The sequence below is a fragment of the Amborella trichopoda genome, chromosome 3 (assembly GCF_054954075.1).
Source record: "Amborella trichopoda isolate Santa Cruz 75 chromosome 3, AtrichopodaSantaCruz75HAP2 v2.0, whole genome shotgun sequence".
Lineage (NCBI taxonomy): Eukaryota > Viridiplantae > Streptophyta > Magnoliopsida > Amborellales > Amborellaceae > Amborella > Amborella trichopoda.
The window spans coordinates 60,947,579-60,959,861 of NC_142338.1; the positions used below are offsets into that span (position 1 = coordinate 60,947,579).

Sequence of the window (12,283 nt, forward strand, 5' to 3'; positions counted from 1 at the left end):
CTCCCATCCTCTAAATAATTTCACGGTGAAATTGAGAATTCAAAATGACTAAGAAAGAAACTAGAGAGTCAATTTTGTGGACAATTTTTTTTGGTTTTTGTACTTGACTCCCTCGGGACGTGCTCCCGTTGGCAAAACCAATGTTTTAGAAATTGGTGATCCAAACGGATTTTCCGGGCAATCCGGCTCACTAATCCATGTTTTTAAAAAATGGACAAAACACCATGTTCAAGAAATTTCGAAACCCTTTCCACTCATCTTTATTCATCGGGAAATTTATCAAAAAAATCATAAGATATAAACTATTTAACATGTTACCCATTATCCTTTGATTTAATTACGAAATACTCATGAAAATACATGATCAGATGTTTGAATAGTTTTAAATGAGTAAAAATATTAAATAATGCATATCTCATCGGTATTTTGATCAAGTACCCATATTCATCTATAAGATCATTACAAGGAAAAAGAAAATCTTGAAAAATACCCCAAGTAAAAGCTTCACCGAATTGGACTCTAGACGATGATGAGCTGATTTTAGTTTTTGAAAGCTTAAAATTGTACATTTTTTTTGTCTTTCAAATTTGTTCACTAGATGAGTGAAATAATATAATATAATACAATATATATATATATATATATATATATATATATATATGAATAATATATATATATATATTTATTTATTTTATAAAATAATATAAATATATATTATATACAAAACAAATATATATTAATATAAATATGTTTTAGTAATATATATATTATATTATTCTTATATAATTCAGCCAAATGACAACAGGAATGACATCTATGGCCGCCATCGACAGTGTAACGTCCCCTGTCATAACCCGAAGGAAGAGAGCCGTCAGACGCTGGAAATGAAGTATTTTATTCTGGCAGAGAAAGACTGAAATATTAAGAAATGAAATTTTTTATACCACTCTTGCGACTTTTTCAAAGTTTCCTTTCCATGAGGCTTGAAATCTTCAATAGAGCAGAGTTTTTTCTTCTGAGTACGACATATCTTAGTTGAACAGAGGATTTTCGTTTCATATCTTGAATTGAAGAAAATGAAAGATAGTTCTTTGAGATCCAGATCAGCTAGATCATAGTTGCAAACTAAGGTCAGAGAGACATTTCTAAGGATATATACTTCAGTTAACTTCATAGTTGCAAGAGAGAAGAAGAAAAGGGAGGAAGCATGAAGCAGAAGTTGGTATTTGCAGTGAATGGGGAGAAGAAAGAGGTCTCTAATGTAGACCCGTCCACCACTTTGTTGGAATTCCTTCGCACCCAAACACCCTACAAAGGACCCAAACTAGGGTGTGGAGAAGGTCCATCTTTTCCTCTGATTTTAATCACTCATAGCTTCTCTCTCTCTCTCTCTAAAATTTGGCTTATGAATTTTAGTTTGGGAAGTTTATGGATTGTGTAATGTTTTTTAGCGTGGAGAATTCAAGTAGTTGTTCTCTCTCTCTCTCCATTAACTTTTGCCTGTGAATTTTTAGTTAGTGAACTCGTAGAATTGAGTATAATGAGTTTTACTGTGGAGAATTAAAAGTAGTTGATTTTGGATCATCGAACTACTCTGCCATATTTCCTCTCTCTCATCTTACGAGTTATATCCGCTCTTCTCTTTTTTTCCTTGAGTTTCTTTTTGAGTTATCATGGCTTTCATTAAAGTTTCCCTCTCTCTCCCTCTCTCTCTCTCTGTTTCAGTTATTGTATGCTATTTTGAGAGTGTTTATTTGATGCTATTTTGAGATATTTAATTTGGTATGTGGGGCTCTGTTTTTTATATTTTGTAATGAGTTCAAACATGTAAAATTTAAGCATTTATAACTCTCTCTCTCTCTCTAGCATCTCACTCTCTCTATTTACAGGTGGTTGTGGAGCTTGTCTAGTGCTCATTTCAAAGTATAATCCTGAAACCAGAGATGTAGAAGAACTTTCAGTGAGCTCTTGCCTCACTCTTTTGTGCAGCCTGCACAATTGTTCAATCACAACAAGTGAAGGTCTCGGAAACCAGAGAGATGGGTTTCATTCAATTCACCAGAGAATTGCAGGTTTTCATGCCTCACAGTGTGGCTTTTGCACCCCTGGAATGTGCATCTCTCTCTACTCTTCTCTCTCTAAAGCTGATAAAAGCTCTAGGCCTGAACCCCCACCTGGGTTTTCTAAGCTCACAGTTTCCGAAGCTGAGAGAGCCATAGCTGGAAACTTATGCAGGTGCACGGGTTACAGGCCCATTATTGATGCTGGTAAAAGCTTTTGCAGTGATGTAGACATGGAGGATCTTGGCTTGAATTCCTTTTGCAGAAAGGGAGAGACTCTAGACGTAAGCAAATTACCTCCTTATGTTCCAAACAGTGTATGCACCTTTCCTGAATCTCTCAAGAATGTAGCAGAACCAACTGATGAATTTAGAGAGGGAAAATTGAATTTAGTGTATAAGAGTGAATGGGGAGAACCAGAAGATGGGTATTGGATCACACCAACTAGCCTAGTAGAACTCATGGAGATGCTGAGATCAGAAGAGAATGGAAACAAAGTGAAGCTCGTGGCCGGAAATACCAGCGCCGGTTATTATAAAAACCAAGGGAGTTATCAGAAATACATTGATATAAGACATATACCTGAGCTCTTGATGATTAAGAGAGAGAAAGAAGGGATTGATATCGGTGCAGGTTTTACCCTCTCAAAGGTTATAGAACTTTTGGAGGAAGAGATCTCATTGAGGAATAAACAGAATGAACAGCAGTTGGTATTCAAGAAAGTAGTGAATCACTTGAACATGGTGGCTTCGAAATTTGTTCGAAATATGGCAAGTTTAGGGGGTAATTTGATTATGGCTCAGAGGAATGAGTTCCCATCTGATATAGCCACCATTCTACTCGGTGCCTGTTCATCGGTCATAATTCAGACCCCAAGAGGAACTCTCTCCCTAAGCATGGAGGAATTCCTTGGGCAACCACCATGTGACCCTCAGACTTTGCTAGTGAGTGTTCGAATACCGAGCTGGAGTGGAGTCCCTCCTCTCTCTAAGACTGAAGGTGGAAGTGAATTATACCCTTTCTCTCTGAATAATGGTACTAGTGAGCTAGAGGGAGCAACGAGACTGATGTTTGAGACTTACAGAGCTGCTCCTTATCCTCTTGGCGGCGCACTGGCCTATGTCAATGCTGCTTTTATGGCTGAGGTTTTGGGTAATGAATCAACAGGAGAACTGGTTTTGGGTCATCTTAGTTTGGCCTTTGGAGCTTATGGGACTAAACAAGCTATCAGAGCAAGGAAGGTAGAAGAGTATTTAAAAGGAAAATCAATTACTCCCTCTGTGTTATTAGAGGCTATCCGAATTCTTAAAATGACGGTGGTTTCTATAGAAGGAACCTCAAAGCCTGATTACAGGTCCAGTTTGGCTGTTGGGTTTCTTTTCGACTTTTTCTCCCCACTGATTACAAGCTCAGAAAAACCCAACAAAAGCTTCATCAATGGCCCTGTTTCTGCGACTTCTCTACTTCACCCTAATGGGCACACGATCTCTAATGGTTGTAACGGTGAGAGTAGGAAACCAACTTCGGGCATAAGTTCGAAGCAAGTCGTGGAGATACATAACGATCATCATCCTGTTGGTTATCCTACAAAGAAAGTTTCAGCTGAGCTTCAAGCTTCAGGTACTTCTTAATTGTTAGATAACAAGGAGAGAGAGAGAGAGAGAGAGAGAGAGAGAGAGAGAGAGAGAGGCTAGGGTGTACCATAATACTTATTGCATCAACAAAGCTGATACCGGTATTTCAGATAACATTAAAGTTTATCCTAAAAGCTGAAGTGTTTTCATATTGTTCAAAACTAGGCATAACTGGTTATTTCGAGTCCAACATATTAGGAAAAGCTGTTTGATCTCTTGCCATAGTGGTAAGGTGTCAGGAGAGAGAAATTTGGGTGGGAACATGTTCTAATTGTTTAGAAACTACCCTGCAAATCTTTTTTTTCTTTAAAAAACATCTTCACGAGAGAGACTTCTGTACTGATTGAATACTTAAAAACACAAGAGAGAGAATAAGAATGGAAGTTTAGTGGTCCAAATATGGTTATATAAGACCGAGAGAATCCGTTAGAGTTAGAACGGTGTGATGGTTGAGAGACTTTCTCCTTAATTTTTTGACCAAAAGAGTTGAATTATTGCCAAAAAAAGCCTATTATGGAAATGCACATGCTTGGTACTAAGCTTAAGGCATTAATTTATACTATGTGAATGTGTGCAGGTGAAGCTGTGTACGTTGATGATATCCCTTCCCCAAAGGACTGCCTTCATGGGGCACTTGTATATAGCAGAAAACCTTTTGCCCACATAAAACATATTGAAGTTGAATCTGCTTTAGCTTCTCCAGGAGTGGTTTCCTTTGTTTCAGTCAAAGATATACCAAAAGGAGGACAAAATGTAGGACTTCAAGCATTTTTTGGCGAGGAACCTATATTTGCTGATGATCTTACTGAATACTCCGGCCAACCCCTTGGAGTCATGGTAATCACTTTTTTCTTTTTCTTTGTCATATTTATTTATAGATGAAACATACTATACTACGATCATAGTATATTTTGTGAAAACAATCTAACAAATTGATGATCAGTGATGGAGAGAGGCTTAGATCCACCACAACAGGATATGAGCCAAACAGTGGTTACACTCTGTATCATTGTCCATTATTTCATTGGGCAGTGAGGACCCGAACTTGGACAGGATATGGTTTTCCGTTGTTCATTGGGTTAAAGTATAGTTCCCCTCCTTTGCAAGTAGTACAAATATACTGATAGAATGGTATGATGGGCATTTGATTCATCTTCTGATATAGTGGTTTTTAACCATTTTAGTTAACTTATCTTTTGTTTAGGTAGCAGAGACTCGGAAACTTGCAAAAGCAGCTGCTGATCAAGTGAAGGTATCCTATGATACACAAGGTTTAGAGCCACCTATTTTATCAGTAGAAGAGGCTATCGCGAGATCTAGCCTTTTTGAGATCCCACCATCTCTTATTCCAAAACAAGTGGGTGATTTTTCGAAAGGGATGGCTGAAGCAGATTACAAGATCCTTTCTTCTAGGGTACGTCTTTTGATCATTTGAAGCATGTAATTTCTATGTGCAGATAAAGGAAAATATACTGATCTAATGGACTATGGAAGACCATGGTCTGCTGGGGTCATCAATCCCTTGAAAAATTGTGTGTTGATGGAGATAGAGTGGTCTCCTCTGGTGGGTCCCACCTTCTCTAGATCACTGTCCGTCAGATGATTAGACAGTGATGACGCCTATGGGGACTTTGATCTTCCATTCTCTACAAGATTGCATGTATGTATGTATGTATATGGGGGGGGGGGAGAGAGAGAGATTCTTGGTTTTTTAATGACATTTTCTGGTAATATACAGGTCGAAACTGGATCACAATACTATTTCTATATGGAAACTCAGACAGCAATGGCAATCCCTGATGAAGATAATTGCATAACTGTTTACACCTCAACTCAACTGGCTGAGAGTGCCCAGGTCACAATCGCCAAATGCCTTGGTATTCCAGAGCATAATGTGCGTATCATTACGAGAAGAGTAGGAGGGGGGTTCGGAGGAAAGGGCACAAGAGCAAATCTAGTGAGTACAAATCATGGAACTCAAACTGCAAATCAATTGGTTTCTTGTCCTATATGTATACCACTAACTACCTATAATTTGGTAACTTTTTTCACTAGGATTTGGTAATTTCAACATGAATCCTTCTTGAAGAGATAATGATTAAATTCTTGAAGTGGCTATGTTTTACATGATGACTAAATGCATCTCTTATGTGGCAGCCATTCTATATATTTTTTTGGTTTTCTCATGGCATTAGAATTCTAAACTCTTGATACATTGTTTCTTTTCAACACTAGTAATCGATTTTTTTTAACGCTTCTCACATAATTCCAAAAATATCATAAATTCCCTAAACCATTTTTGAAACTGGACATGTTCCATAAAATCATTGAAAAAAATCCATACCCTTGTAAATATGATTCTCTTCAGTTATAAGTTTTTCCCCGTCTCTGATCAATTTTGGCAGTTCATGTCATTGGTTTGTCTCTTAAATCTTAATCCTTTTGTGGGTAACCCTTATCAAGGAGATTTACAAAAGAAATATCCAAAAAATATAATAACGAATAAAACTATTTTATCATTCAGGTTGCAGCGGCTTGCGCAGTATCAGCATTCAAGTTTCGTCGCCCGGTTCGCATGTATCTCGATCGACAAACAGATATGATAACGGTTGGGTCCCGACACCCATTGAAGATGTTCTACACTGTAGGATTCAAAGTCGATGGGAAAATCACAGCTCTGCATGTGGACTGTTTCCTCGATGCTGGATATTCAGTTGAACTAAGCCCCCTCATCACCTCCACCATAACTGCAGCACTAAAAAAATACAATTATGGAGCCCTTTCTTTAAACTTTAAGATTTGCAAAACCAACTTCCCAAGCAAATCAGCCATGAGAGCACCTGGAGATGTACAGGGTGCCTTCTTAGCTGAAACCATCATTGAACATGTGGCATCTACTCTCTCTATGGATGCCAAGTCCATTCGAGAAAAGAATCTCCACAACTTTGAAAGTCTCAAGTTGTTCTATGGTCCTTGCGCAGGTGACAAACTTGGTTACACTTTGCCTCTAACTTTGGAGAGGTTGGTTTTGTTTTCAAATTTTAACCAAAGAACTGAAGAAATTCGAGAGTTTAATACCACAAATAGATGGAGAAAGAGGGGGATGTCAATTTCGCCAATTATTTATGAAGTCACCGTGAGGCCCACTCCAGGTAAAGTGAGCATTTTAAATGATGGCTCAATAGTTGTTGAGGTTGGAGGGATTGAATTAGGACAGGGGCTCTGGACCAAAGTTAAACAAATGACTGCATTTGCCCTCGGTCAGCTATGGAAGGATGGGAATGATGAGCTATATGAGAGGGTAAGGGTTGTCCAAGCCGATACGATAAGTATGGTGCAAGGAGGGTTCACAGGGGGGAGCACCACATCTGAATCAAGCTGTGAAGCTGTTAGAGTTGCTTGTGTTGTTTTGGTCGAAAGGCTTTCACCAATCAAAAAGAAATTGTTAGAGAACGCACAAGAAGTTGCATGGGATGCTCTGGTTAAACAGGTGAGTAAAGAAAATGTTCCAAATGGTTGTAAGTGGTTCAATGAATTGGGTTTCATGAGAAGTCCTATTGAGAAATGAGAAACGAAATACTAAGTACATATATCAGGGACAAAGAAGAACAAAAGAATTAGAAAGAAAACTAAAATAGACCAAAGAAATGCAGGGGAAATATGGGCTGTTTTATTTTCATATCATGGGAATTTTGTCTGATTCAGTTTGCTGTCGTGGATTCCTTTATTTTCTTATTTAATCATCCATCTTAGTATATAGCATACTGTGAGATCAAAATCAACCTAGCCATTTATGTCTTGTTCTTTCATTTTGTGGTAGGCATATTTCCAATCAGTGAACATGTCTGCAAATGCATACTGGGTTCCTGATTCAATCTCAAGTCAATATCTAAATTATGGCGCTGCTGCAAGTGAGGTATATGTCTGTTCTGATATTTTCTGTTTGTTAACCTTTGATGTGAGGAGTTTCTGAATTTAGACACAATAAATAACTGATATGAATTGCATATATTGCAGGTGGAAATAAATCTTCTTACAGGAGCTACGATGATTTTACGAACTGATATTGTCTATGACTGTGGGAGGAGCTTGAACCCTGCTATGGATATCGGACAGGTTGGTCCAACTACATAGAAAACAGGCTTATGCCACAGTATAAGCCCATTAGGTTAAAGGATCCTTTTTAAAGCATTGTATATACTATAAGACCATTCACTTTTGGAAAGAGGAGATCATAATTACTCTTAGCCATTGCATGTGAAATCCGACATATTGAAGTATGTCACTCCGTTTGAGAAATTTTAGTTTAGACATTTTGTCCGATCAATGACACATCCCCCACCAAACAACTTATCTATGTTACCTTTGAAAGTCATAACCTGTTTCTAAAGATGGGTTCCGTGGTGTTTTTTTATTCTTAGATTGAAGGAGCTTTTGTCCAAGGAATTGGATTCTTCATACTCGAAGAGCATGTCGTGGACTCTGATGGAATGGTAACATCTGATGGGACATGGACCTATAAGATCCCCATTGTTGACACCATACCCAAACAATTTAATGTAGAGATGCTAAGCAGTGGCCATCACCAAAACAGAGTTCTCTCATCCAAAGGTTAGGGTCCTAAAATTATACTCAAGATATTAGTAATCTTCTGTGTTTTTCTTTTTGGATGTGCGTTTATGTTATTTCTTCTGAAGTGACTACTTTCCATGCAAGAGGAAATGAATAATTTTAGATGCACCTTATACATTTTAATTGGGAATTAGCACCCTCAACTGAAATAGTTAAGATTGTATCTGGCCTATATAAAGCAGTTGTATCATCTTATGGAATTTTTTTTTCAAGTCGACCTATTTTCTCCAAGAAATTTCCATAAGCCCACTTACAAAATTACTAGAATTCATAATAAGGTCATTTGGGGTGTTATGATATTGGATATGTATGTTTATATACAGGAATGTCTATCTCGTGTTTTCTTTCTTTCTTTTTGTTTTCTTTTTTTTTTAATGTTCTTCTGCAATTTTCTTTGATGAGATTCTCACATGAATAAATCTCTAATTGGGTTCGGATATAAATATAATTGGTTTGCAGCATCTGGAGAACCACCATTACTATTGGCTGGTACAGTTCACTGTGCTATTAGGGAGGCCATTAAAGAGGCTAGAAAAGATCTTCATTCATATAAAAGTCGCTCAAATGAAATCATTGGGGAAGAATGTTCAGCCACCTTTAGAATGGATACCCCTGCAACCATGGATGTGGTGAAGAAGCTATGTGGGTTGGACAATGTTGAGAAATATTTACAAAGTTTGGTTCATCACCATTGAGAAGCTCTCTCTCGTTCATCATCATGATTATCTCTCTGTGTGTTTTTATGTTTGTGTTGTTGCATGTGTATTGAATGTATTCACAGTAGCTTGCTCATTGTGTCCATAGATAAGAAGAAAACTTATGTTCAGTATTATAAAGGATGTTACTGTGATTGTAGACAATGAGAAATTACATTTTGTTTACTCAGGTCACAAACACCCCAATTTTCTAAATGTAATATTGGACGGCTGTGGTGTAACGTTTCTCTACACAAAAACCAATGAATTTTTTCTCGGACCTATGTTTGGTACCATCAAATGTAAAATCAAGCAACTAGTTGTCACATGTGAAATCAGGTGGTCATTGTTTCTTGGCTTAAAATTTCAGAAACAATTGCCGACTCCAAGCACAATCAATAGCACATCCCAACCATCCAAATTCACTTCTAGTATCTAGGAGTAATTGTGACCTCTTTGTATGGAAGGTACACAGTCTTATTAAATACTTTTCTTTTCTTTTCTTTTTTCCATAAAAGGTTTGACGGAGCAGTTTTGGGCATGTAATTGAATTAGCAATGAAGTTATTTTAGTTAAAGTTATTTTATGATTTAAGCTGTTTTTGGTCGTAATGATATACTTGAAAAATCATGTAAAAGGCCATTAATTGAAAAATATTATTCCATATGGGGGAACTTAAAGGAAATTACAAGGATTGGTTGTATTTTCAGAAGAGACGATGAGTTTGGTGAATGGGCATTTTCTTAAATAATTTGAAGTATTCAATTAAGAAAATTTAAGACCCTTTTTAATTTATTTTTCTCAATAACTATATGCTAGAAAAGTTTTATTCAAGGGAAATAAAGTAGGAAGTATACAATAAGGATATTTACTAAGGATATAAGGAGATCACACTTGATATTAACCATCGGGTAGATGGGACATATTCCATTGAGAGGGCTCAGAGCCTCAGAATTTTTTTGAGCTCAAAGTCAAAATTGATATTTCTCTTATTCCTAGTTAAAATTCTGCCCTTTCACATGAAGTTTGGTTTTTATATTACTACTATTTCTAGTTTTGGGTAAATTTCGAGTCTTTTATAAAAAGTTTGATTTTAATGTTTTGCTCATTTCTCATTCTAAGTTTTGGGTGCAATTTCGTTAAAATTATGGCCTTTCATGTAAAGTTTCACTTGATGTTTCTCTTGTTTTTATTTCCAAATTTTGGTTGAATTTTAGACAAAAGTATTATGGAATATACAAAACTATTAATATATTTTACATCTAATAGTCAAGATTAATTACGACCACCTTGTAGCAAAAGTAAATAGTTTCATTATATACTTTTTCCAACTCGGGATTCGTACAAAGAGAAAGTGAGATTTTAGATGTTAAATGAAAACAATATGCAAGAGGAGAGAGATTTTAGACATAAGATCAAACAATATGAGGGAGAGAGAGAGTATGGGAGGGAAATTTTAGACATGAATCAAAAGGAATATGCGAGAGAGAGAGAGGATTTTGGTTTTCACAAAGAGGGAGTATGTGTTGGTTTGCATGATGAGAGAGTTAAAAGAGTGCCGTAGTGAAGCACATATAATAATGAAATAATACAAAGGAGGAAAATGTTTGGGCCAAACGAAAAGAAAGTGTAGGGAGAGAGTATTGGTTTTCTCAGTCTTTGAAAAACGGATCAATGACTTAGATTGGGCATCTCAAAAATTAGTCTGGATCAGTGAATCGGCAATCCAGATCACTATTTTTATTATGTAAAAAAAACAAGATTAAAAAAATACATGAAAAAATAGTGAATCACTAAAAACCGATCCGAATCAATGAATGGCCTGGATGGCTAATTTTACTGTAAAAAACTGTCGGTTTTTTTTTACCATAAGAAACTGCCGATTTCGTTTTAGACTAAACTGTTTTCCTATATCTACGTAGAATCAAAATGAGGTGACTTATTCCCAAATCAAATAGGATGATTCCATGCCGACATGGGCCTCTTTAAATATGGTTTTCATAATAAGGTGAGAGCAATGGTTTAAAAAACGGATCGGTGACCAGGATTGGGCTTCCAAAAAATCGATCCGGATCGGCGAATTGGCGATCCGGATCGAGAATCGGGTGAATCGGTCAGAATAAAACTTAAAAAAAATCCGAAAAAATTATTAAAATTCATTATAAATATTTTTTTTTAGGAATTCAATAAGAAATGAAAGTACTCCATTAAGAATTTTCATGTTTTTGAATGAATATGCGAATATTGATATGTTCTTTCCCTGCATGAACCGCCATTCAGCATTTAATTTACATCACACAAAAGGATAAACATATAATTATCATGGAATAAGTATATCAACATACATGGACTACAATAAAGCATAAAATTAGTAACATATGATCTAAAAATAAAATGATAGACCACGTTATTGTTCTTCTTAGTCACGCTGGTGCCATTGATTGAATTCGTTTAACAATTCATTGATTCGATCTAAAAACGAATCATCGATATTAGCAGGCGTTTGACTATTCCCAAATCCCTGAATGTTAGTGTTTTGTTGTGTTCCCAAGCTAAAATCCCCGAAGAATGTCCATCCTTCATGCTCACTTGCATTGTCGTGCTCATCCCTACACTGTTGTTGTTGGGACTCGATATGTGAATAATATGGCTAGGATAGGGTGGCCTCAGAATCATCATCTCTCTCATTTTCTCTTTGAATAATACGGATTAAAAAAAAAAAAAAACAAATTTTCAAAAAAATCGATCATGGATTAAAAAAAAAAAATCACAAATTTTCAAAAAATTCTATCATGGATTACAAAAAAAATATTAGATCATGGATTAAAAAAAAAAATCACAAATTTTTAAAAAATTCTATCATGAATTACAAAAAAAAATTCGATCATGGATTAAAAAAAAAAATCACAAATTTTCAAAAAATTCAATCATAGACTACAAAAAATTCGATCATGGATTACATAAAATTCGATCATGGATTACAAAAAAAAACAAACAAAAAAAAAACAAAAAATTCAATCGTGGATTACAAAAAAAGAAAAAAAAATTCGATCATGAATTACAAAAAATTCAATCATGGATTACAAAAAACTCTATCATGGGTTACCAAAAAAGCAAAAAAAAAAAATTTCGATCATGGATTACAAAAAAAAAAACAAACATTTCGATCATGGATTACAAAAAAAAACCAAACATTTCGATCATGTATTACAAAACATTCGATCATGGATTACAAAAAATTCTATCATGGGTTACAAAAAAA

At 35.8% G+C, this 12,283-nt stretch overlaps 1 protein-coding gene across 1 annotated transcript; it reads left to right on the forward strand.

Moving 5' to 3' along the window:
- The first annotated feature begins 1,059 nt into the window (after window positions 1–1,059).
- LOC18421556 (indole-3-acetaldehyde oxidase) lies at window positions 1,060–9,303 on the forward strand. Its single transcript, XM_088861985.1, has 10 exons — window positions 1,060–1,340; window positions 1,890–3,680; window positions 4,272–4,531; window positions 4,899–5,108; window positions 5,433–5,651; window positions 6,219–7,184; window positions 7,515–7,610; window positions 7,712–7,810; window positions 8,116–8,305; window positions 8,786–9,303. The coding sequence occupies exons 1-10, from the start codon at window positions 1,208–1,210 to the stop codon at window positions 9,019–9,021; spliced, it is 4,200 nt and encodes a 1,399-aa protein (XP_088718111.1). The 5' UTR covers window positions 1,060–1,207; the 3' UTR covers window positions 9,022–9,303.
- The last annotated feature ends 2,980 nt before the right edge of the window (window positions 9,304–12,283 follow it).